Genomic DNA, 22,399 nt, shown 5'->3' with positions numbered 1-22,399 from the left:
AAAAAAAAAAAAAAAAAAAAAAAAACAACTAATTATTTGATATTTCTTCCTCAGAGCCTAATAAGTAGACAGACTGAAAGGGTTTTAAAGATCATATCTCTATTTTTTTCTACTTGGCATTTTTAAGAATTCATAGTCCACTTAAAAGAAATGAAAGATATAAACATCCACTGTTCACCAGTGTATTTATTCCTCCTTTGCTGATTCTACATCACACATACATAGTCACATTTTTGTATGGAAACTTGTATACAGAAGTTTTGAGCCAAAGTTTACCTGAAAGAATGGACCTATTAATCTAATGACTCAAATTTGAAAAAGAAAATAGAATTTGAAAAAGAAAGTATAGCTATGTTTTTTCCATTTTAAACTCTGGAAAGTTATTTCACGTTAACATACGATAATTAAGATTTTATACTGTCATTTAATTGTGAACAATTTAAGAAAGAAAATTATCATAGAAGAGAGAAGTAAACGAATTCTGAAAGCACTTCTGAAAAATAAATATGGAAAATTATAGAAGTGTTGGATTTCTGACTAAAAATACTTAGGTAGAAAAGCTTGACCCAACACAACCTGGATCTGTGTAAATACAATTAAAAACATGACAGGAATCAAAGTCTTAACAAAACCAAGGCAAATATGTGATCACATTTTAATTACAGAGTTGCTGATAAACATGCTGTTTATCTACTGAGCACAGCTTAAGAGAAAAATGGACACTCCCTGGCACCAGAGAAGGATACCATTCGGTCTAAAAGGAAGTGAAAAGGAATCTGTTTAAAATATATGCCTGAGACTGGCTTAACATTGGATGCCCTCAGTGAATCAGAACACCTTTGAAAAAGTTATTACTTGCAATCAGTGGTTTCTTTAGATAAACTAGAATAATCACACTGAAAAAATACTATGCATCTATCTTTGCTTTATTTAATAATTATAGCTTCTGATCTTGTTAACAGTTCTTAAAGGTTCTTGTAAAGGATTTTCAGGAACAAGGAATAATGAAATAGCTACTTCAGCTTGTCTTAGGATCATCTCCTTAAGAATTCTTCTTCTCCATTGTCTCTAAAGGAAAAGAGAATCTCATATCCATCTCCAAGGAGGAAGTTCCAGAGAACTACAGACTGGTCCATCTCCTCTCAGCAGGTAATGGAGCAAACTCCCCTGGAAACCATTTCCAGCCACATGAAGAACGAGTAGGGGACTGGTGATGAGTGGACTGGCTGTGCAGAACAGGGAAGAGCACTGGATGTTGTATACATTGAGCTCAGCAGGGACTTTGACACTCTCTCCCAGTGTCCTTCAAGCTACCCTGGGGAGACAGGACAATATGGTGAGCTAGACCCTTGCACTCAGGGTGCGGAGGGTGGGGGGTGACMACTGGTACAAAGTTCAGCTGGTGGCCAATTACTTGCACTGTCTCTCAGGGACTGATGTGGAGGCCCCAGTGCTGTTTAAAGTCTGTGTGAATGACCTTGGTGACGGGATAGAGCGTGTTCTCAGCAAGCTCATGGATGACAAGTTGGGGAGAGGGGTCAATACTCTGGAGTGCAGGGCTGCTACTCAGAGTGACCTCAAGAGGCAGGAGAACTGGGCGACAAGAACCTCATGAGGAGCAACCAAGACAAGTGTAAAGCCTTGCACCTGCAGTGAAGTAACCCTACGCAACAAGACAGGCTGGGCACTGAGTGGCTGGGAAGCAGCTCTGCAGGAAAGGCACTGCTGGACAGTAAATTGAACAAAAGTCAGCCGTGTGCTCTTGCAGGAAAGCAGGCCAACCACACGCTGGACTATATTAGCAGAAGCTAGGCAGCAAGCTGAGGGAAGTGATTTGTTTTTCTTTTCTTCCTTCTCTATCTGGCACTGATGAGACAGCACCTGGAGTGCTGTGTCCAGTTTGGAGGCCTCTGGTACAAGACAGACCTTGACATACTGGGGCAAGTCCTGAGGAAATGGGCACAGGTTAGAAAGTGAAGCTAGGTGAAAGGAGAAAACTATTATTTATTTACTTACTTATTTATTTTTATTTATTACCATGGGGGTTGTCAAACACTGGGAAAGGTTGCCCAGAGAGGCTGCAGAGACTCCATCTTTGAAGATATCCAAAAGTCATCTGGACACGGTATAGAGCAGCCTGATAAAGAAAGACCCTTACTGAGCAGGGGTTTGTACTAGATGACTGCCAGAAATCCCTTCCTACCTACATGATTCTATGATAAATGCAAATGATTATTAATAGAGAGCAAAATAAAATAGTTCATTAGGCTGCTCTTCTCATCTGAAGATTAAGTCAACAAGAGAAGAGATTTGATGTCAATTTGACAGATTTTTCTGGCATAAAAACATAGGGTTTTAGCAGTTAGAGAGAAGCATCTAATTTCTTGTATTTGAAGCCTCTTGGAAAAGAATGGTCTTACTCTCATCACTAACAGCTGAGATCTAGTTAAAGGATGAAAATATTATACGAAAATTATGCAATTACAGGTTTGCAATGCAGCAATAGAAGGTGATTAATTTAACATTTGTGTCTCTTAGTAAAACACCAGTCTGATATCATGACTTGAAAAACTTCTGGGAAAAAAGATATGCATGACTGGTCTTCAAACCAGCTAACACTTGAATTTCCTCATTACATTTGTACTTTTCTTCCAAGAAATATACAAAGAATGTAAGGAAAGCTTTAAACTCTAAATGAGATTTTATTTTAAAAACAGACTTTCAAAAAGTGTAATTTTTATCCTTCCTTCACTTCTCAAGACTGTAGCTTCATTTCTGCTCCCTGCTCTCTTTTTTGCTGTCTTGCAGATTTTGCTTTCACTTCAGGCTTATGGCTGACTTATATTCTCCCTTTTTTCCTCTCATCCTACCTCTTACTCTGTAGAGTTCCTCAGCCAAACATGATCTATTTCAAACTACTCCATCCACCCCCAAATTTTCATCTTTAGCCCATGTACAAAGACATATACTAATGAAGGTAAGAATTGAAAGTAACTACCTTTGAGTATGAAAATATAGGAACACTGAGACAGTTTGTTATTTAAACAATAGCCAGTTAAAAAGTAATTTATAAATATGCTACTTTGTTAAAGAAAAAAAAACAAAACTTTTCCACATATTGYTACTACTAAAGTTTCATGCAACATACATTTGGTTCAACTCCAACATATGGATAACAAAGTCTGTGAGAGTCAAGCTTTTCCCATGGGTGGTGTTAGAATTTAAAAGGTGGTAATCTGGGAGAAACTATCTTTTGCAAAACTAAGTAGCTCTAAGTAATTCATATCAGTTTATAATTCATTATTTATTGTCAATATAAAATAAAAATAACAGTAATTCCCAAATATATATGTCTATCTATACTTCTTTTTCCAAGCTTTATTGATATATTCTTGAACTGAAAGATGCAGTTTGAAGAAAATAGTTTAAACCATGTTTGTCTTGGATACCCTATTTACTACAAGTTTTTTTTGAAACTAAGAGGGGTTTTTCCCGTAATGAAGAGTAACATGCAACTTAAATGGCAGTAAGCATTTTGGCAGTAAGCATTGTGTGTTATTCATTCATATTAACCAAAAATATTCATGCAACTGTTAGCACAGTTGAAAAAATAAAAGTAACTTGTAAGACATTTACATAGTTGACAATTATGTTGAGATTGCCCAATTTAGATAGTTTTTAAGATGCACTAGTTTCAAAGAAATCATTCAGCAGACTACCCAAACAACTGAACATAAGTGAACTTATGAACTACATAAATACCCTAGCAGATACTTASTACTTATGTAAATCTAGGTTGATCTATGTTAGTTCAGTTTTATGAGTGATCAGCTCTGTCATAAAACAGCATTTCCTTTGACAGTGGATTTCCWTACTCAGGTTTCCACCTTGAATTAATAATGAACTTACAGAAGCATAACAATAATGAAATCTTTCAAGTTCCAAACACTGTCCTACRTAAGTATTTCATACAATACTAGCATTGCATTTTTCTAAGTTATCCATATCACATGTTTAAAGTCTCCAGAAAAGTTCTTTCCAATTATCTAGTTTGGCATCTTTCATACAGGTTTTCTCAAATTTCCCATTGCTCACCATTTYATGTATGTGGGCCAGTAAACTTCTCTTTTATATCAGTTGCGCTACCACAGAAGATTGTCAGTGAGCAAAATGAAGTGTTTTTTCAGTTACTACAGTCACAAAGGTGATCTCTTGTCAAACACTTGACTATGCTGTCCAGGACTTTGGAAACCCTAGTCCCACACCTAAATGACAAATATGTCATTCATGCCTTGCTTATTTCTTAGTAGTTTAGCTGCATTTCATTCAGGTGATGTTTCAACTTCTTTATTATCATTATTTATATATTTTTACATCTTCCGCACTGTTTTTTATTACTCTAGCTTATACTATACAAGTTTTTCCTACTTTTTCATATTTTTGAAGAGTTTGTTGACTAAGTATGTCTCCTTTAGCTTCAAGTTTACTTCTTTGCAGGAAGTAACTAGTCTCACACAGGTCAGGTCCTCCACATAGTCCAACATCCTGAAGAGATTTTTTTCCTTCCTGTACAAACAGCACGAGGAACCATATAAACAGCCTTCCCAAGAATTTCAAATTACTCCATAGAACTGTGGAAGAATACTGTCAAGTCAGTTATGAATATTATATACCAATCCTTCATTATTTTGACTTTGGAAATTGAAGCTGTGTTGGTTCATTGCTTTGTCCATTCCAATATTACAGTAAATAGAACACTGAAAACTTCTCATTACTAAACCAACATCTTTGACATCTCCATTAGTTTGTAAACATTCACAGAGCAACTCTTCACCCTACRTTAACATACTTTCACCACTGACACATAACGGCACTTATATATTTCCAGTATATCTGAAGCCTGCTTTAGAGCAACCAGTTTTTAACTGGTTTTTAAAGAAAAGAAGGGTTTTAGGATATTAAGTTTAAGTCAGTAATTAAAAACAATTCCTCCTCTTCTTTTCTTTTTTTTTTCTTTTTATGACTTTAAGCTGCTGGGGGAAAAAAAAGCTCTTTGCAGAAATATACATGAGGTCAGCTAACAGTAAGTTCAAATCATATCTCCTACTAGTTAAATTGGAACTATATTAACTTTTGTAACAATATTAGACTTCCAGATGCTGCAAGAGTCCTAGAAGTAGTAGTATTCCTATTGCATTTTTAAAAATTGTTCACATATCTCAAATGTTATGTTTTATCATTTGTCAAAACAAGAGAGGAGAGAGAAAGCCCCTTAAAAAACACATTCTCTACCTGCGAGGTATTTTTTCTGAAAAGCTGACTAAAGATTATGTTTACTTACTGACATCTCTGCTCCCTGCAGTCACAGTTTTAATCTGATAAATATCTAACAAGTACAGAATAATCACTTGCTTTCTATTCTAATCCTGTATGTTCCATTGAAATATGACCTTGCATTTCACAGAAACTCAGATAACAYTTTCACTGCAGACCTACATATTGGAACAGCATGGGAGTCACAGGACACTGCTAAAAAAATAAAAATAAAAATAAAAAAAATCAAAAAAACAGATATAAGAAGCAAGCAACTTCAGCAACTTCAATAGTTTTGAGTATGTAGCATTTGAGTATTACACCAAGTTACAACACATTAGATTACTTACCCTTGGTTCCCTTCATCTTTGCTTCTCAGCCCAGGCAAGAGAGAGAGAATTCTTCTGAGAGCAGTACACTAGGATTTACATGGTATCTCAGTGCATTCATTCACTGCTTTCAAAGAGGAAAACCATYCTAAGCAGAAAACTTACTAGCTTGTTCCTCCTCAACTCCCCAAAATTGATTTTTGACATCCCCAGAACCGTAAGCAAGAAAATGACAGTTTCTAACTATTGTTCCCGTAATTCCCCCTAAAAAGCAAGGTTTCGAGCTGTTGAGAGAGATTCTTCCAGTTTAATCTGTGCACTTGAGCTTCTGAACAAGAATGGTGAATGCTACCGTCACTGCCTTCATACATAGTCATCCAACACATTAAAGAATCTGCTGTGATATAGTGTGTAAGATTCCTTAAAATGCTGTACTCTTGCACAACAGCTAAATACTGCTAGAAATTTAGAATTTCTACTTTATAACAGAACTGAAGCCCTCAGAACTTGAAGATAAAAGGCCATATCCTTATAAGAACCCAATTTATACTTTTTACTCAATAGATGTTGATGCATCTTCTATCAACYTGTCTTCTCAAGCACTGATCGCGTAACAGACCAAGAGTGTTTTAATAGCTACTGATACTGCCATTCTGAAATATGTTCTGCAAGAAGATCCATACCGTCTTGAACAAAATCCTAAAGTAGTTTTGCTGTTCATATTTTTTAAATCAGTAGTTGCTTCAAGGCTGAGTCATTTTATCCTATACATAGTCCAAATTAGACCATTTAATCAGCCTCCTCAGTTTTGAAAACCTTGTTCAGCAGTAATAAAGTTTTAGAAGGGCTTTCAGTTACCTTCTATAGAAGCTCAGAACATTAAGACAACTGATTTAATTTAGTGTTTAATCAAGAAATTCTGAGTTTTAATTCTAAATACTTTCAGAGAACAGGCAACAAATTGGATGAGATAAAATGCATTAAAGAACACAGATTCCTTTGCTTTCATCACCTCTTAGTCTGCAAAAAGAGAGCAAAGTCTCATTAAAAAAAAAAAAAATACTAGCTCAACTCATTGTCATGGCTGCACCAAACTCCAAAAGGAAATGCCTTATTTTCATTAACTTAGAAAGTGGCATATGAAAAACTGACAGCACGCCTGAGGGCAGGCAACCATTCARTTCAACCAATTCTATATACACTGAGCTTCCTGGTGACCACTAGAGAAAGGAATTTTTTGTTGCCCCCCCAAAAGAGTTCCCCAAAATCAGATCAGAGCACGTTTACAGTTTTCCCCAATTTTTGCCACTGGTTAATGTCTACAGATCTGATCTCTGTAAGTGTAAGGGGACATCAGCTTTTCCCATTCTGCCTCAAACAAACAACTACTACAAAACTATAAATTTTTTATGATCAATATCTTGACTGATACTGAATGGAATGGAAATGACTTTCCAAATTAGGTAGCCAGATAATAAAGACCAGAAAACATCTTGGTTACACATGACAGTCAAAACAGCCACYATGTCTCATAACACTGTATGGTACTACAAGAGGCTACTGACACTTCTATTCTTTTTTTCTTTCCCAGAGATTCTCTGACATGGACAAGTGAGTACCTCCTTCATTTTAATTAAAAAATTGCTGGAGAGCTTATTTCCCATGAATGAAATATCAGAAGCCAAAAATCCATCCCACTATGATAAAATAAAATAAAATAGAGGCAGCAACGTCTGAATGGAAGGAGTAAGAAAATTCACTTGAGTAGATCATTAGAGGTTCTCTTCAAGACCACTAGAAGAACTGTTGCCTAATGATTGTTTTCATAATGAAGTCTCAAAATTTATTAACAAAGGCTCAAAGTTATCTGTAAAGTACAGTGATGGGTAAGGATAGTCAGTTTCTAATCAATCTAGTTGCTGACCAATGTTTTTATCAACACTTAAAATTAGCAGAAAGCATTATTTTGTCACTTCTCTAGTCCTCAGCAAGGCAAACTGGTTCATTTTGTGAAAGTCTACTGCAGCAGTTTAAAAAGTTTAAAGACAAGTTTTATCTTCAGTGCAAAGGTTTTCCAGTGCTGTGACAACCCCGATACTAGAAAGCTCTGTCTCCATCCAACACCCGTCTGCAACTCCTGAGGCTCAAGAGGAGCACGAGGGGGGGAAGAAAACCTCACAGGAGGCCAGTTCAATGCAAAAATGTTAGGAAGAGTTGGTAGTTATCCAAACAAGAGAAAGGAACAAGTATAACCAACACCACAAGAAAGGAAGGATGAGTGATATAGAAAAGCAACTTGACCGCACCATGCCTTTAAACGCAAGACAGAATCAGAAACAAAACTAGATGTGCAAAGAGAATATATAAGGGCTGTACATTCAAATAGGAATAAGAGCTAGAAAGAACAAAGACAATATTGAAACAACTACAGAATAAAATACATTATTCTAGAAATATATTCTACAGCTAAATCAAAGAAAGTGTTCATATATTACTTCTTTACACAAGATGGAAGTATTCAGTGTTTTGTTCGCTTAATTCTCCAYTAAAAATTCCCACCACTGAAAGCAAGTCTTTATAACAGACAATCTCAAAATAGAAGAGGTCATCAAGTATATAAATTAAATGTTTAGAAATAAACTGGGCTTGGGGGGGAAGAAGGGGGAAAGCTTCATATCCTGGAAAACTTAATCGAATGGGTTGAACCAATCACAGAACTACAACAGCCATTAAAAGATTATAAAAGACATAGCAGAAATTAGAAGACTGAGAAAGTGTCTCTCAGCTGCTTTAAGTTCTAGACAAGCACCTGTAAACACACAGATGACAAGATTAGCAGACAGTGTTATCTTCTCAATCAAGTTGTATCAAATGAATCTAATTTCCTCCTAAAATATAGTATAGGTTTCAAAAAGGAAGAACAAGAGGGAAATGTCTTACTTTTTAAAAAAAAAAAAAAATTTTAAAAAAAAAAAAAAAAAAAAAAAAAAAAAAAAGCTAACATTTCCAGTTAGTGTCACAAATCTAGAAAACCATGGTCTAGATAAAACTGTGGTGGAAGCATAATTGCCTGAAAATCTATTCTCAGAGTTATATAGAACAAAAGATGTGTTACAATGGGATTTAGTTCTAATTAATGTTTGCATGAATAACAGGAATGCTGAATATAGAATACATTTATTAAATATGCCGATGATGTGAATTTTAATTTTCTCTTTCCTAGCTTTACATCAACTTTACAAATTAAAGAAAATTACAGAAGAGGAATAAAATCCAATGGGGATATGTGCAAAGCTCTATACTTATGCACGAATAGTTAGTCATATAAACAGACAATAGTAAACATAAGTAGTAGTTTTGAGAAAATTAATTTGATGTAAATCCCACACTGAACGGTAGTCAATGTTAGGCTACTACAAAACTAGTAAATGTAACTAAAGCATACAGCCTGGCACAACCTCCAAAATAAGTGAAGAAATGCTTTCTGCTCCACTTTGTATAACACATCTGCATGAAATACTGTATGCAACTGACATGAATCCAAAGATGAGGAGGAACAGGTGACTGCAAAGTGAAAGGATCCATTTGTTCTCCATGTTCCTGGAAAGATAGGAGAAGATGCAGTGGGCTTAAAATTGAAGTAAAAAAAGATTCATATGAAGTACTGAAAAAAATTCCAATATGAAATACTGGAAGGGATTACCAAAAAGTGCTTCTCAAATCTCCAATGCTAGAAGCAATCAAAAGCAAACAAAAGAAACGGACAAAAGCCATCAGCACCAGGATCTCACGAAATTGTTTAATCCTCATTGTTCTTTATAGGTATGGAAAAGAAAAAGAGCTCATTCACTTCAGTACAAAATATCAAGCTATGATAGAGAATGTGTGTTTTATTCAATTTACTCATTCATGTTTTTTTTTTCTTCTCCATACCACCTTCAGCATACACATTCTTAGTTTTCAATTAACACTTTTTTTATGTCAATCTACTTATTATGGCTGTAAAAAAAAGAGTCCATCTTACATTCTCCTATTGACAGAGTTTTAATAATCCCTGAATAGGCAAATATAGGACCATATCAAGAGAAAAAAGGAACCTATTAATTTCTATCTAGCTCTTCCAATTCCATGACTCAGGGGTTTACTGCTGAATTTACACTTCCACAGAATAATGGAGCACTCAGCAAATCAAATAGATGTGAAGAAATGGAAAGTATAGTGGAAGTGAATTAATGAAAATCAATAGGCTTAGAATACTAAACTGCACTGATAATAAAGCTCACGTGGTTTATAGAATTATACTGACTTTATTGTTTGATAGAAGAAAAAATTAGAAAGCACTTTCAAAGGAAAAACTTCAATGTAGTATTCTTTCAAGTATGCAGTTTGAGAGATTGTCTTCCTAGTTTAAGCAAACTGGTAATACATGACAATGAATAATTATTACTAACATTACAAACATACCAGCAAAGGAGAGAATTTGCCTTGATTTGGACATTAAAGGTCCCCTCTCCATCCCTCATACATAAAGCACAGTGGCCAAGCAAGCAGCATCTCACACAATGTTTTACCTGGTAACTTCAGAGGCAGACAACCAGTTTTGATCACATACCTGCAGCTTTAGAAGCAGAATTCTTCTCATCTAGTTTTAGACATTAAGTCCAAACTAGCTACTCCAGGCTCCCGCTGCAATTAGCAAAAGGAAGAACTGCCCCTCCAGAAAACAATTCATCAGGTCTTAGACATGTATCTTAGGTCCCTCCAGAGGATGGCTGTATCATTCTATTTTTCTCAGTTGTCTACAGAGGCAGCCCACAGTCACTAGCTCAGGCTTGGGACTGACTTTTTCTTGGCATCTCAAGTTAGATATCTAATGACATTTCTTCTTTCTTTCCATCGGCAACAATGGCTAAGGCTCTGTAATCGCAAGTTCCTCAGCATCTCTAAAGGAAAGGAAAGTTCAAGAGCTGGAATTAAACACAAGCATTATCAACTTTGATGACTTCCAAAGAGGGCACAGTGAATAAAGGAAATAGATGTTTCCTTAGAAAAACAAAGAAGAGAAAGAACTCTGGCCTAATCAGTATCAGGTACTTTCTATTTTAATAGCCATTTCTGTAAGACACAGAAAATAACCCAAACTGTAAATAAAAGGTAAAGCAGTAAATATCCTGTTAGATTTATGGGACTATGCTACTGATAAGAACTTCTGTGTTAACCTAACTGCATCTTCAGGAAAAGGTTACATTGCTTTAATTACATTATTTTGAAGATTGAGCTGAAAACCATGCTAGTAAGATTTTAAATTAAAACTGTATCAACTACATACCCTTCTAAATACCCTCACTATCCAGATAGCAACTTTTATAAAACTGAAAGCTATACATTAATATTAAAAGCTAACAGCCTGACTCTGTGAACACCTAAGTAGGTATTTCAGTGGAACATCTCACATTCTGAAACTTAAAACATATGCAAGTATTCAAAGAAATAACAACTAAGTTTATTTTTGTCAAAAATGTAACATTCAGCAGAAGAACTTTGATTCTCAATACCAGAAGAGTTATACCTTTGAAGATTTTTATAATTCTTCAATAGCACCCAATACACACACAATAAACTACTTTTCATAGGAAGCACTTAACTTGGGATGAAGGGACAGGACACTTCATATCCGAGGTATGAAAGTCACAAAGGTAAAGGTCCAGTGGCATCAAAATCATAGCTGATCTTGSAGAATAACAAAGTTCAAATTGTTGGAGCACAGCAATAACTTTTGCCCTGTGTTCATTCTTGGGATCTGAAATGTCAGAACTCAATCATCAAGAATACTGATGAGTCCTTAGCTCTTCCTTTTTCTGATGAGAATTCAGATGTTAAACATCTTTAAACACACCACCTGTGAAAGCCAATTGCTTCCTTCACATTCTGAAACCCGTACAACCACTGTCCATCCCCTCCTTTCCCTACCACCTATCCCCTCTCCCATAAGGATTCTATTTACAGTTTCTTCACCAACTTTTCTGAAGATATAAATTGAAAGGCAGGACTTAATCCAACAGACTCATAATAAAATGGCAACTCAAATACTTCAGAGACCCACTTGTTTAATCTTTACTTGTGTTAAACTATTATAGTCACTGTAAGAAGCAAGTTTTTAGAATGCAGAAATTTACACTCTAAGTCCTTTATTATCTCTATGTAATTAAAGATAGGCTATGTACATAAAGACCTGATAGAAAAAAAATGTTAACACTATGCTATTAGAAAAAAGCAGAAATTCACTTAAAAATAGTCCTCATTGCATCAAAAATATGGCACAGAAGACCAATCACATTGGTACCAAATTCACAATATGGTCTACCATACTCTCCTCCCAGTTACGAAAAAAAAAAATCCACTGGTAGAAATTCAACCAAAGACTAGTCTTATAACTCCAGAGCTGGAAGACAGTAGAAAATGTTAAGCCATTCAGGGAAGTCTAATGCCTCAAACACATTTATTTACTGGACAGCTAAAAAAAAAAAAAAAAAAATCAGTATGCACTACCTCAGAGTCTATATTAGTTGCTTGCTTATTTTAGGCATATACCCTCCTCATTCTCAGTTTTCAATCTAGACATTAAAAAGACCTAGAYGTATACCTCAAACAGTACAGTTCTCCAGCAAAGTGTTTTGGGCTTAATTCCAACTTTTCCAGAAGCAGAGACATTCACAGAGACAGTCAGCACTTTAGGGTACCTAGTAATTAATTTCATAAGTAGCTCCTTGAAAAATCAAAGCCAAACTTCATGATCATAAAGAGAAAATAAATCATGACAAAAAGAAGAAAAGTGTCTGTCCACCATAGGATATAATAGAACAAGAAGGAACAAACATTAGACTATCAAAACAAAAAATTCAGGGTATTTTCCTTACTTCTGTAATGATGAGTCAAAAAAGTCCAAGCACAATGCCATAGTAACCAAATCAATCCTTAACTAAGCAAAAAAAATTTTTTTAAAAAAAATCAAATTAAATGGTAAAATATCTTCACTTATTTGTCTCTTCCTTCAATCAAAATGATTAGTAACAATCCACTGAATAACCCCATGATCCATTTTATAATTCCACTGTAAGCTTTAAGGTGACTTTAAATAATGTTTTCTATTTAAAAGTATCGAAGAAATTACCCCAATTTTACCTCCCATTTGCAGTCTTTGCAATTCAATTTATCAYTGAGAAAAAGAGAATGCTAATTGTGGTATATTTATCCTCAGTTATTTCTATGAGTATTATTTCTCATCCCCCCTCCTTGGTCTACATTACAATACACTGAATGTTTGTTAAAGCTGTAGAGTTACTGCCATTTTTTTTTCTTGAAGACATTCACAGCATTTCTCTTCTGCTAGCACCCAGAAACATACATTATMTGTTTCTCAGCTTAACATTTTTCACAGTTTTCATTATTCTGCATGTCCGGTCCAAGTCCACAAACATCAACATTCATAACATGTCTCCCAAATCACACAACTAGTCACACTCAACATAATACCAGTCAGGATAATTTGGGTACAATGTTAATATTACAAATAATCTTCATATATTTTTAAAAAAAAAAAAACAATTTGCTTGATGAATAGATGCAGTGAAAATGAGTCATAGACTATTCATTGTTAGAAGACAAGATCCAAAAGGCAATGTTTGAGTGGTCCTACTGAAATGTTAGTACATGGATTTGTAAAACGAAGATGGCTAGCAAGATTAGAGAATGTAAATTATCCGAGAAACTACATAACTTTAAAGAAAAAAATAAAAGTAAGGTTTTCCTAAATAATTATACTGTAATGATTATGACAAATACATGTAAAGAGTTTAAGAATAATTCACTCCRTAGTAACTTGTTACTACACATGTTCAACATCTATTGCACAAATATAGAAAGGAAATCTGGATTAATGGTAAATCAGAGCAAAGCCTGAAACTTACTGAGTCACCTAAAGATTATTTCTTGCATTATCTATCAAGAGAGATTACTTACTTCCATTTTAGAATGGAAAAGACCTTTTGCAAGACCAAGCATAATACAAGGTAACAGAAGAAGGCAGGTAGCATTCACACGAAATCCGGAAGTGTAAGGCCATTGTCATYAGATAATCCAAAGAATATCAACACTGCATTTTTTTTTTTTTATTAAAACTATGTTCACTGCATTAAGCCTGGCACACACCCTCTCCTAACTTTTAGCTAGCGTGTATAGCAAGTGCTGACACACACAATGCAAAGCACAGAACTGTTCCATCTGCTGACTGGAACCAGAAGGAGAGTTTAAGGGCTTCTACATACTTCAGACTACACAAAGTGTACTATTCAGCAGCAGCAATGCTGTGTTAGATCCTGCAGCGGCACTCTTTCACGCAGAAGAGGTTTTCTTTTTTTTTWAAACAAGTTTCAAAAGTACAGATGCTAAAAACTTTTGGATAAAAACAAGTGGAATTTTGTGCAGATTAACTCACGAAAGGAAATAAAAGCAACTGCACATGCACTACATGGAACTGACAAAACCTTGAGAATAAATGAATGCATTACAAGCAACAAACAAGAAAGAAATTACACAAAACTAGACTTTATTCTGAGAAGTAAGCTTTTTGTCTGTCTGCTTTTCAATGATGGTGGCAGAAAATAATTGTTGCCAAGTTACCAGACCATGGCACTAATTTATAGGCAATCTACCCACTGTCTAAGGAGAACTGAAGTTAAATCTGAGTCGGTAGAAATTAAGTCTAGCATCAGAGACCTTCGAGCACATCTAGCTCTGCAAACTCAAAGACCAAAACCCAGAGTCACGCTGCACTACACAAAACCTACAAACTCCTTTGGCTAAAAACTTGGCATAACGGTCCCGGAAAGAGCGTTTCAAAAGGACGACCGTGAAACTAAGAGCTATCACATCCGTCGGCTTTCTTTCCCACAACCGTAGCATCAGCGCGCCTCGCAACCTGGGGAGAGCCGAGACTCCGACATCACGGCCACTGCACCCCCGCACGTCCAGACTTCGCTGCCTTCTTCTCAGAACGGGCAGAGCCCTGAGTACCACCACACCGGTCTGCTCAACGGTGACCCTTGCCAGCCCGGCGCAGCCCTCGTAGCGGGACCGCCACAGCTCTCCCACCCCCCGCCCCCGCCCCGCCCCGCGCGCGCCCCGGCGCGGTCCGTTTAACGGACGCAACGGCCGGCACTGACCTGAGGGTGCGGTTGCCGGCGCAGCCGCGCCGCTCCATGGCGGCGGGCACGCAGCTGGTGAGCTCGGTCCAGTCGGCGTGCAGCCCGCAGCTCCAGCCGGTGGAGAAGCGGGAGAAGAGCCAGGTGTCCTTGTCGCCGCCCGGGCGGTGGCAGGCGCACTTCTTCTGCCCGGCGCGGCAGTAGCAGGGCTGCTCCAGGCGGATGTTGCGCACCAGGTGCCGCCCGAAGGTGGTGCCGCCCGTCTTCTGGATGTGCAGGAAGACGATCACGTCGCGGCCCCGCATGTCGAACCGCACCCGCCGGCACAGCTCCCCCTGCGCGAACGGGAACTTGGGCACCAGCCGCGGCAGCGCCGCCGCCTCCTCCGCGGCGCCCTCCGCCGTCTCCCGCTCCCGCTCCGCCGGGTCCTCCCCGCGGCGGGTGGCGGCGGCCGAGGCCGCCGGGCGGCGGGGGCAGGTGGCGCCGGGGCAGGCGGGCGATACGTACTGATAGACGATGAGCAAGAAGAGCAGCGTCAGCAGCGGCGGCAGCAGCCACCTGTTGAACCGTTCGTCCATGGCGATGCGCGGAGCCCCGCGGCGCGGACTCAGGCGGCGGGTGGACGCCCGTCGCTGGGCGCGGGCAGGACGGCCGTCCCCGTCGGCTGCCGCAGGCGGGCAGCGCCCGGCTCCCTCCCCGTCGCGGCCGGCGGCATGGTCCTCGCGGACAGCCACGGCGCCCCTCGGCTCGCTCAGCTCAGCTCAGCTCAGCGCTCCAGCCCGCCCGACGCGGCCATCCTCGCACGCCAGGCTCCGAGCTCGCCGGCACTCCGCCGCTGAGGTGCACACCGCACGTCGGACGGAAGGCGGCAGGGCAGCGCAGGGCAGGGCGCCGGGCTGGGCTGGGCCGGCCCCGCAGCGGCGGCGCCCCGCGCTGTCCCCGCGGCAGCGGCACGCGCTGCCGGGCGGCAGCGGCGCGAGCTCCCGAGTCCGCTCCGCCGGCAACTCTCCAGCCCAAACACACCGCTCTGCCCCTCCAGCGCGGGGCGGGGCGGGGGGTTGCCAGCCCGCCAGCCAATCGAGGCAAGCCGGCCGCCGGAGTAGCCAATAGGCGGGCCTAGCACGCCGGCTCTAGCACCAATGAGAGCGGACAGTGAGTAATCGTGGGTGGTAGGAGTCGCTCTTCACTCCCTTCCAGGTATCYGGCTGAGGCCAATAGCGCGTGGCGGGCGCTGATATCAGCCAATAAAGCGGCAGGGGTGGAGCGGAAAGTAGCCAATGAGGTTAAAACGGCCGCTCCGCCAGGTGAGGGGGCATTTGTGTGGCCGCCGGCAGGGTGTGGCGCTCGCGGGAGGCCCGCGCGGTGCCCACCGGCGCCAACGGCTGCTGTCCGCGCGTCGTCGCTCCCTTCCCCCTGCCTGCACACTGCGCATAGGTATGGCGGGGCTTCCCCYTGTGGGATCCCCACTGCGTTTAGGGTTTGCTTTTTGGGGCCTGAGGTGGTCTTCTGCTGTTGGTTTGTCTGTTTTTCTCCTTATGCTGTTTGCTCTGGCAACCTTATATTTGTAACCACAGCGTTTAAACATTTCAGATAATAAGGTCAGGCAACACTGACTACTAAAAAGGTTCACTAATAATTGTGGATTAAATGCCGGATAGTATTGCTGTTTCCTGTGGTCATCTGAAGCCTTCAAAGTGCAGCTAGTCCCATGTGCTCAATGACCRTAGGACAGTTCCTCAATAGCTATTTCAAGGCTAAAAAGTTAATCTTTTCAGCCCCTATCTTTGCAAAAATCCTTCATTTGAAACTATGTAGTTTTTTTTATATTGAAGAAGGTTTTCTGTTGATTTTTTTTCAATAGAAATTAAGGTGTTAAGGGTAACACCTAACTGGAAAGTGTTTTGTAGAAAAATCAGCTATTTTGTCTGCAGTTAAGTTGTATTTGTAAAAGTCTGTTACAAACATTTCACATCCAAATACAAGCCTCATATAACTCCTAGACTATGAAGTGTAATTATTGCAAAACATCTCTTGTTAGAACTGATTTCTCATCGAAGTTTTTAATTATAGAATGTCTTTATTTACTGAGGGATTTGTTAGATATCTGACAGTGCTCAAGTAGCTTTCTTGCTCAACTCTGAGGAATACTTTGCCTCTGGAAGATTGATAACAAGTTACCAGTCTCATTATGGGACTATTTAAAGACTTAAATAATTAGAGCCATGTATTTTAAGCTGAAGACTTTACATAGAAAGCTTATTATACAGAAAGTGTTTGGATTTTTGAAAAAGAATATCAGCTCCTATTAAAGCTTGTCAGAAATAAGAGAAAGTAAGAAAATGGTCCAAACAGAAGGAGTTAAAACTAAAATTTGTAAGATACTCCAAAAGCAGCTGCTACTCCAGGAGCAAAGGCATGTTCAACCTTATTTCAAAGAAGGAACACATTTCAAGGATCCACAATGTATTTAAGGTATTCTGCTGATAAAACCTGACACTAGCTGATTCTTGGATCTTGCCAAGACATTGAGAGAGATGCATCTTCTACCTCCAGTGAAGTTTTATAAAAAAGCAAAGCGTGATCTACTGGGGAAGTGACTTTGTATAACCAAGCAGCAACACACTGGAAAGCCAATTACTCTGTTCTATGGCAGAAGGAAATGTGGGGTCTGGTGTCAAGCTAATCACTTTAGTCTTTTTCCCTTAATGAGGAAAATGTTACGCCCAGGTACTCTTACCAAAGCAGAATCTCTGTAAAATTTTTGAAATGTTTTGCTCTTGGAAAATCAGTGTCCTTTGTCAGTAAGAGGAACAGAACATCCATCTTCTCTCTAGGGATATTTGACTCTCATCTTTGCCTTGCTTGTTACCTTGCATGCCTGCTTTCGAACTATCTGTGCTTCTCAAGTGTGGATTTAATGAGGTTGCCTTTTAACCTGTCTGTTTTACTAGGTGATAGGATTTCCCAGAGAAATATAAATATTTATAAATGTAAGATGCAAAAGCATTTTGCTCTCACTTCAACCTGTTCATTACCTAACAAGCAAACATCAATAAAAAGAAGTAACATTATATATAGCGTTGTTTCTGTAACAGAATAGCATTAGTAAGACTTGTGCTGGTAAATTTGTATTTGGAGTAAAAATACTGCTGAAGGGTTTAGACTGAAGTATTTAAAATTCTTTTTCTTTTAATTGATCAAAACAGGCAATGATCTGTGGAGACTTGCAAAAATCAACATAACTTTTATGGGATAGAAAGAATGTACATGAAAAATAAAAATGATTTCTAATGAGATTTAGATTAAAAACTTGGCTTTTGAAAAACTGTCACCTTTGTGAAACTAGTAAAAATTACGAGTAGGCCCACATGAATAAATATGATCATACAGCTCTCAGACAGACTTTTTCTGATGAATTTTAATATTCTTAATGACAATTTGCAGACCACATTTTATGTACAGTTACAACACAGCATGGCACCATCTATACATCCAAATACCACTCAGTTCTTCAGTTTCATACAGTGTGTGCTGTAAGGCTGAAAGTAGCCCCAGTTTGAATGGTAGGGAGACTGTCCAGAGCCAGTCACATGCCACTGAGCAGGGACTGCAGCCCTACTACACCTACGTGGTAGGATTTTTATGCTCTCTTTATAGAGGTATAYGTTACTATGCAAGGTCCTGTGGAATTAAACTTTAATAAAATTAATTAGGTTCTTCAGAAGGCAATGGCTGTTACTCATTAGCCTCAATGAAGGCATGATAAGGGACCACAGTTCCCATTAAATCAATGGGAACGTGACYGGGTTCAAAATGGTTATCAAAAACTGCAAAACAGTTCAGCCCTAACATTTTTACTTTGAAATTTAACTCCTTTTTTAGCTTCCAGTGAGAGTTTAACTGAAAGTAGAATCTGAAGATAGTGACAACCTAATTTTGAGAGAGTTTCTCTCTCATAATTGAGAATCTATCAATGGGATTTCTGTTGATTTCAAAATCAAACAATTGCAAAGATGATGTAGGATTCATTTATATCTTACATAAAAATTCTGCAAGATATTATGTTGTCTGAGTTCACCAAGTATTCAAATAAAATAATCCTGAAATGATCTATTCCTCATAACATTTTCAGGTAGAATAACTTCATCTGTTAAAAATTACATGCAAGCTCTACTGTCATTTTTATCACAGAACTGCTGATGTGAATCTCTGCACACAGAATTATTTTAAAATTCAGATACAGTGTATCCCTTCTCCTAGGCACTTCTCAGCTAACATGCAACAAATTTCCTGAGTTATTAAGAACAAAAAGTTGGCCTAGTTATCATTTATTTTAAAAGTAAATGTAACATTTGCTAGTCTGAAGCAATGGGCAYGTGAAACAGTGTCAATGGGTTTGTACAAAATGCATGAGTAAGCAGATGATGCTGTAAAGCAAAGGCACAGAAGTATGATTTCATTTAGCAATTACCTGTCTGACAAGGTTAAGATCTAATAGATCTGATAATGTAAAATTAAAGTGATACTTACCTCACATTGGTTTCTTTAAATTATTTATCACTTCTTGACCTGAGCAGTTTCAAAACTTTTAGCCAGTTGAGATTTCCAATAAACCATTTTTTGACTGAATAGTGACTCCCATAAGTCTCCCTTGTCACAAGGATACAAATTGCAAAACTGTAATAGCAACTTTAATAGAGTCATGCTAACTTTGGTCATCTCTTTGGGATTAATTTATTCCAAGTTTTATAGTATATAAACCTCACATTTTTTGTCATATTAATTTTTAACATTTACTCTTACTGAATCTTCTGTTCCAATAGCATATTGAATGCGGTATTCTTCCTTTTAAAGTAACTTATGCATTATATAGGCAGTAGTCCATCTTCTTGTACAGTTTCAATTCATTACTGCAGTTACTAATTTTAACTTCTGSTGCTTGTCATTCTTTGCCTGCATATAATAATTATATTAAGCCTGTGAGCTTGTTGTTTTTTTTTCCTTTAGTCAGAACATAAAAATATGGAAGCAATGTTTTCAGCTCAGCAGAAATTACAAAAGATGTAAATTAAAACATGTCCTTCGGTTACCAGGGCTATTTTCATAAAATGTCCTGAAGGTGACATAGTATCAGTTTATTTCTTTAACACCTATACTATATTAATTCTGCATAGTCTTAAATAATGTTTTATTTCTCATCATGCCAGTCCATGTGCAATGGCTTTGGCAAATCATTCATTACACATTGCTGCTTGTTTTCCTCTTGAGAGAAATAATCACCTATAATCTGATGTGAATACTCATAATTCCACATATGTAAGACACTGGCCTAGGACAAATAGAACATCTTAAATCTCTTCCAGGATTTTACTCATCTTTCTTTTTTTTAAACTCATTTTTCTTTTTTTTTTTTTTTTTGTTCATAGAAATATAATTTTGTATAGCTACAGTTGTTGGGAACATGGTTTCCAGAAAATAAGAACATTTGTACAAACTTTGATCTAGGCTTTTTAGAGCAATGCCAAAAGTAGATGTTTGCAGGTAGATCTCCTTTCTGTCAAGTAGACTCTTTTGCTATCTTTTTTTTAAAAAACAACAACAACAACAACAAAAAAAAACTCTTGAACCATTTCTAAAATGAAACAGTGCCTGGGATCGTTCCTTGGCATTGCAATTTGATCATCTAGCAGTAAAGAGTACTTTAGCCAGGCTTTGGCACATGTCAGCCAGCACTCTCCCAAACAACTCCTGGGCACAGTTTTAGAGTCCAACCGGTTCTGGAACTGCTTTCAACAGGTGTTCAATCACCAAGACTGTCCTTGATGCAGGCCAGGCCATTTCATTCTATTTGGCCTCAGCGTCCAGGAYGGTTCTTAAGCATGTTTAATTTACTATTGTAGACATCACCAATGAGCATTTGCAAATCTTAAATTTAGAAGGAAAGCTTGTGTTCTCTCTTGCCTTTTGCACAAAGGCATAGCTAACTATTATGTAGTTCCAGTTAAAGTTCCAGTAAAGTTACACTTTACTTTAACTTAAAGTTACTCCAGTAAAGCCCCTATTTATGGGGCTTCCTGGAGTTTGCCTAGAAAACAAGATGGTCGCAAGGAGGGAACTTTGCTGAGCTATRTTGTCATCAGAACTGCAGCAAGGATGATGTGATGGTGACCAGTGGCAGCAAATTAGCCTGATGCCTCTGGCTCCTGTTGTTGTGCAGGACTTGTGCAACTTCACAACATGGCAGGATGGATGTGGCGAGTGGGAAGATATTTGGGTAGAATTACGAATTTTTCAGCTATCGGAGGCTGCAAWACTGACTAGCAGCAAATAGGGTTCTGGGCAACATGCTGTAGGCGGCAGAGGAGTTGGACTAGATGATCTCCAGAGATCCCTTCCAACCTCAACAGTTCTGTGAAATGTTGGTAATGCAGCAAAGGGAGAAGGCAAGGAATATGAAATGCAGGGGTTTTTATAATCCCAAAGAAACYCAGTGGATTGTTTTTGTACACTCTCTACAATAGCTGAAATCTGCAATATAAAGACAGCATGAGGAAAGCATACAGCAGGGCAGACACAGCAAATTTCTCTACCATTTCAGTTTTGCGCACAGAAAATTCTAGACCTGCTTACAAGCATTTCTTATCTTGGAATCCTGCAATATTTTCTATACARACTCTAGAGTACAGAACAGCTTTTGTGATTTATTACAGATCACATGCATGTAGTCTGCACCTTTTCCACTTCTGTTTATCTAGCCTCAGGTACAAGTAGAAGTGTTAGAGATTCAGTTACTGTGAATCACACAAAGGATATCTCTACTGTATTTGCATATAGTCTTCTCTTTTTCTCAGAAAAGAGCAGCCTAATAGCATGCAATAAAATCCCTTTCYCTAAGACTAGCACATCCAAATCAAGGCCTGAGTTCTCAGTTTGCAATTTCCTCCCAAGAACTGATTCTGATCAGAGAGACCAATGCAGAGATCTGTCTCTTCTGGAACTGGTATATGCTTCCTTCTGCCTAACAAAAATCTAAGAAGTACCATTACCAGTTTTTCTTCCAAGTCCCCAAACTTTCTTATATGGTAACATATAGGAGTTGGAAGACTGTGTAACAGTGCCACCTGGTGATATGCACTACAACAATACTTTCTTCCTCCAGTGATTACATTTCTTTCCATAGAAATTATTCTGATTTGATAAGGATTCAGACAGATCAAATGTGTTGTTCTAAATAGAAATAAAATAATTTTTAAAAATTATTCATCTACATATATGGTGAAACACTTTCCTAATAATTCTAAAGTGTCATAGATTACATAAAATACTGTTTTGCTTCATGCCCAGTAGACAAATGTTAGTAATTACAGAAGTCTCGATGGACAGTTTTCACTTTCTCATTAGCAACTGTTCTGCTTTTTGCCTTGCAGTACACTGTAAAAAAAATGAGATTTCCAAAAATATTTACCCTAACATGAAGACCTTGACTGACCTGCTGGAAAGCAGCTCTGCAGAGAAGGACCTGGGAGTGCTGGTGGATGACAGATTGACCATGAGCTG

The 22,399-nt window shown here is 38.3% G+C and overlaps 1 protein-coding gene across 1 annotated transcript in view; it reads right to left on the bottom strand.

Annotated features, from left to right (window-relative positions):
• Window positions 1–15,527, bottom strand: part of HS6ST3 (heparan sulfate 6-O-sulfotransferase 3) — a 328,373-nt gene extending 312,846 nt beyond the window's left edge. Inside the window, exon 1 of the mRNA XM_085306035.1 lies at window positions 14,864–15,527. Within this exon, the coding sequence (XP_085162161.1) occupies window positions 14,864–15,420 (557 nt within the window). The 5' untranslated portion in view covers window positions 15,421–15,527. The remainder of the gene's footprint in view (window positions 1–14,863) is intronic.
• Window positions 15,528–22,399: the final 6,872 nt, after the last annotated feature.

Source organism: Rhea americana, unplaced genomic scaffold (assembly GCF_003343005.1).
Source record: "Rhea americana isolate MKP2758 unplaced genomic scaffold, rheAme1 scaffold_23, whole genome shotgun sequence".
Classification (NCBI taxonomy): Eukaryota; Metazoa; Chordata; class Aves; order Rheiformes; family Rheidae; genus Rhea; species Rhea americana.
Note: the sequence above shows the minus strand (reverse complement) of the source record. Positions and strands in the feature narration are given on the sequence as shown.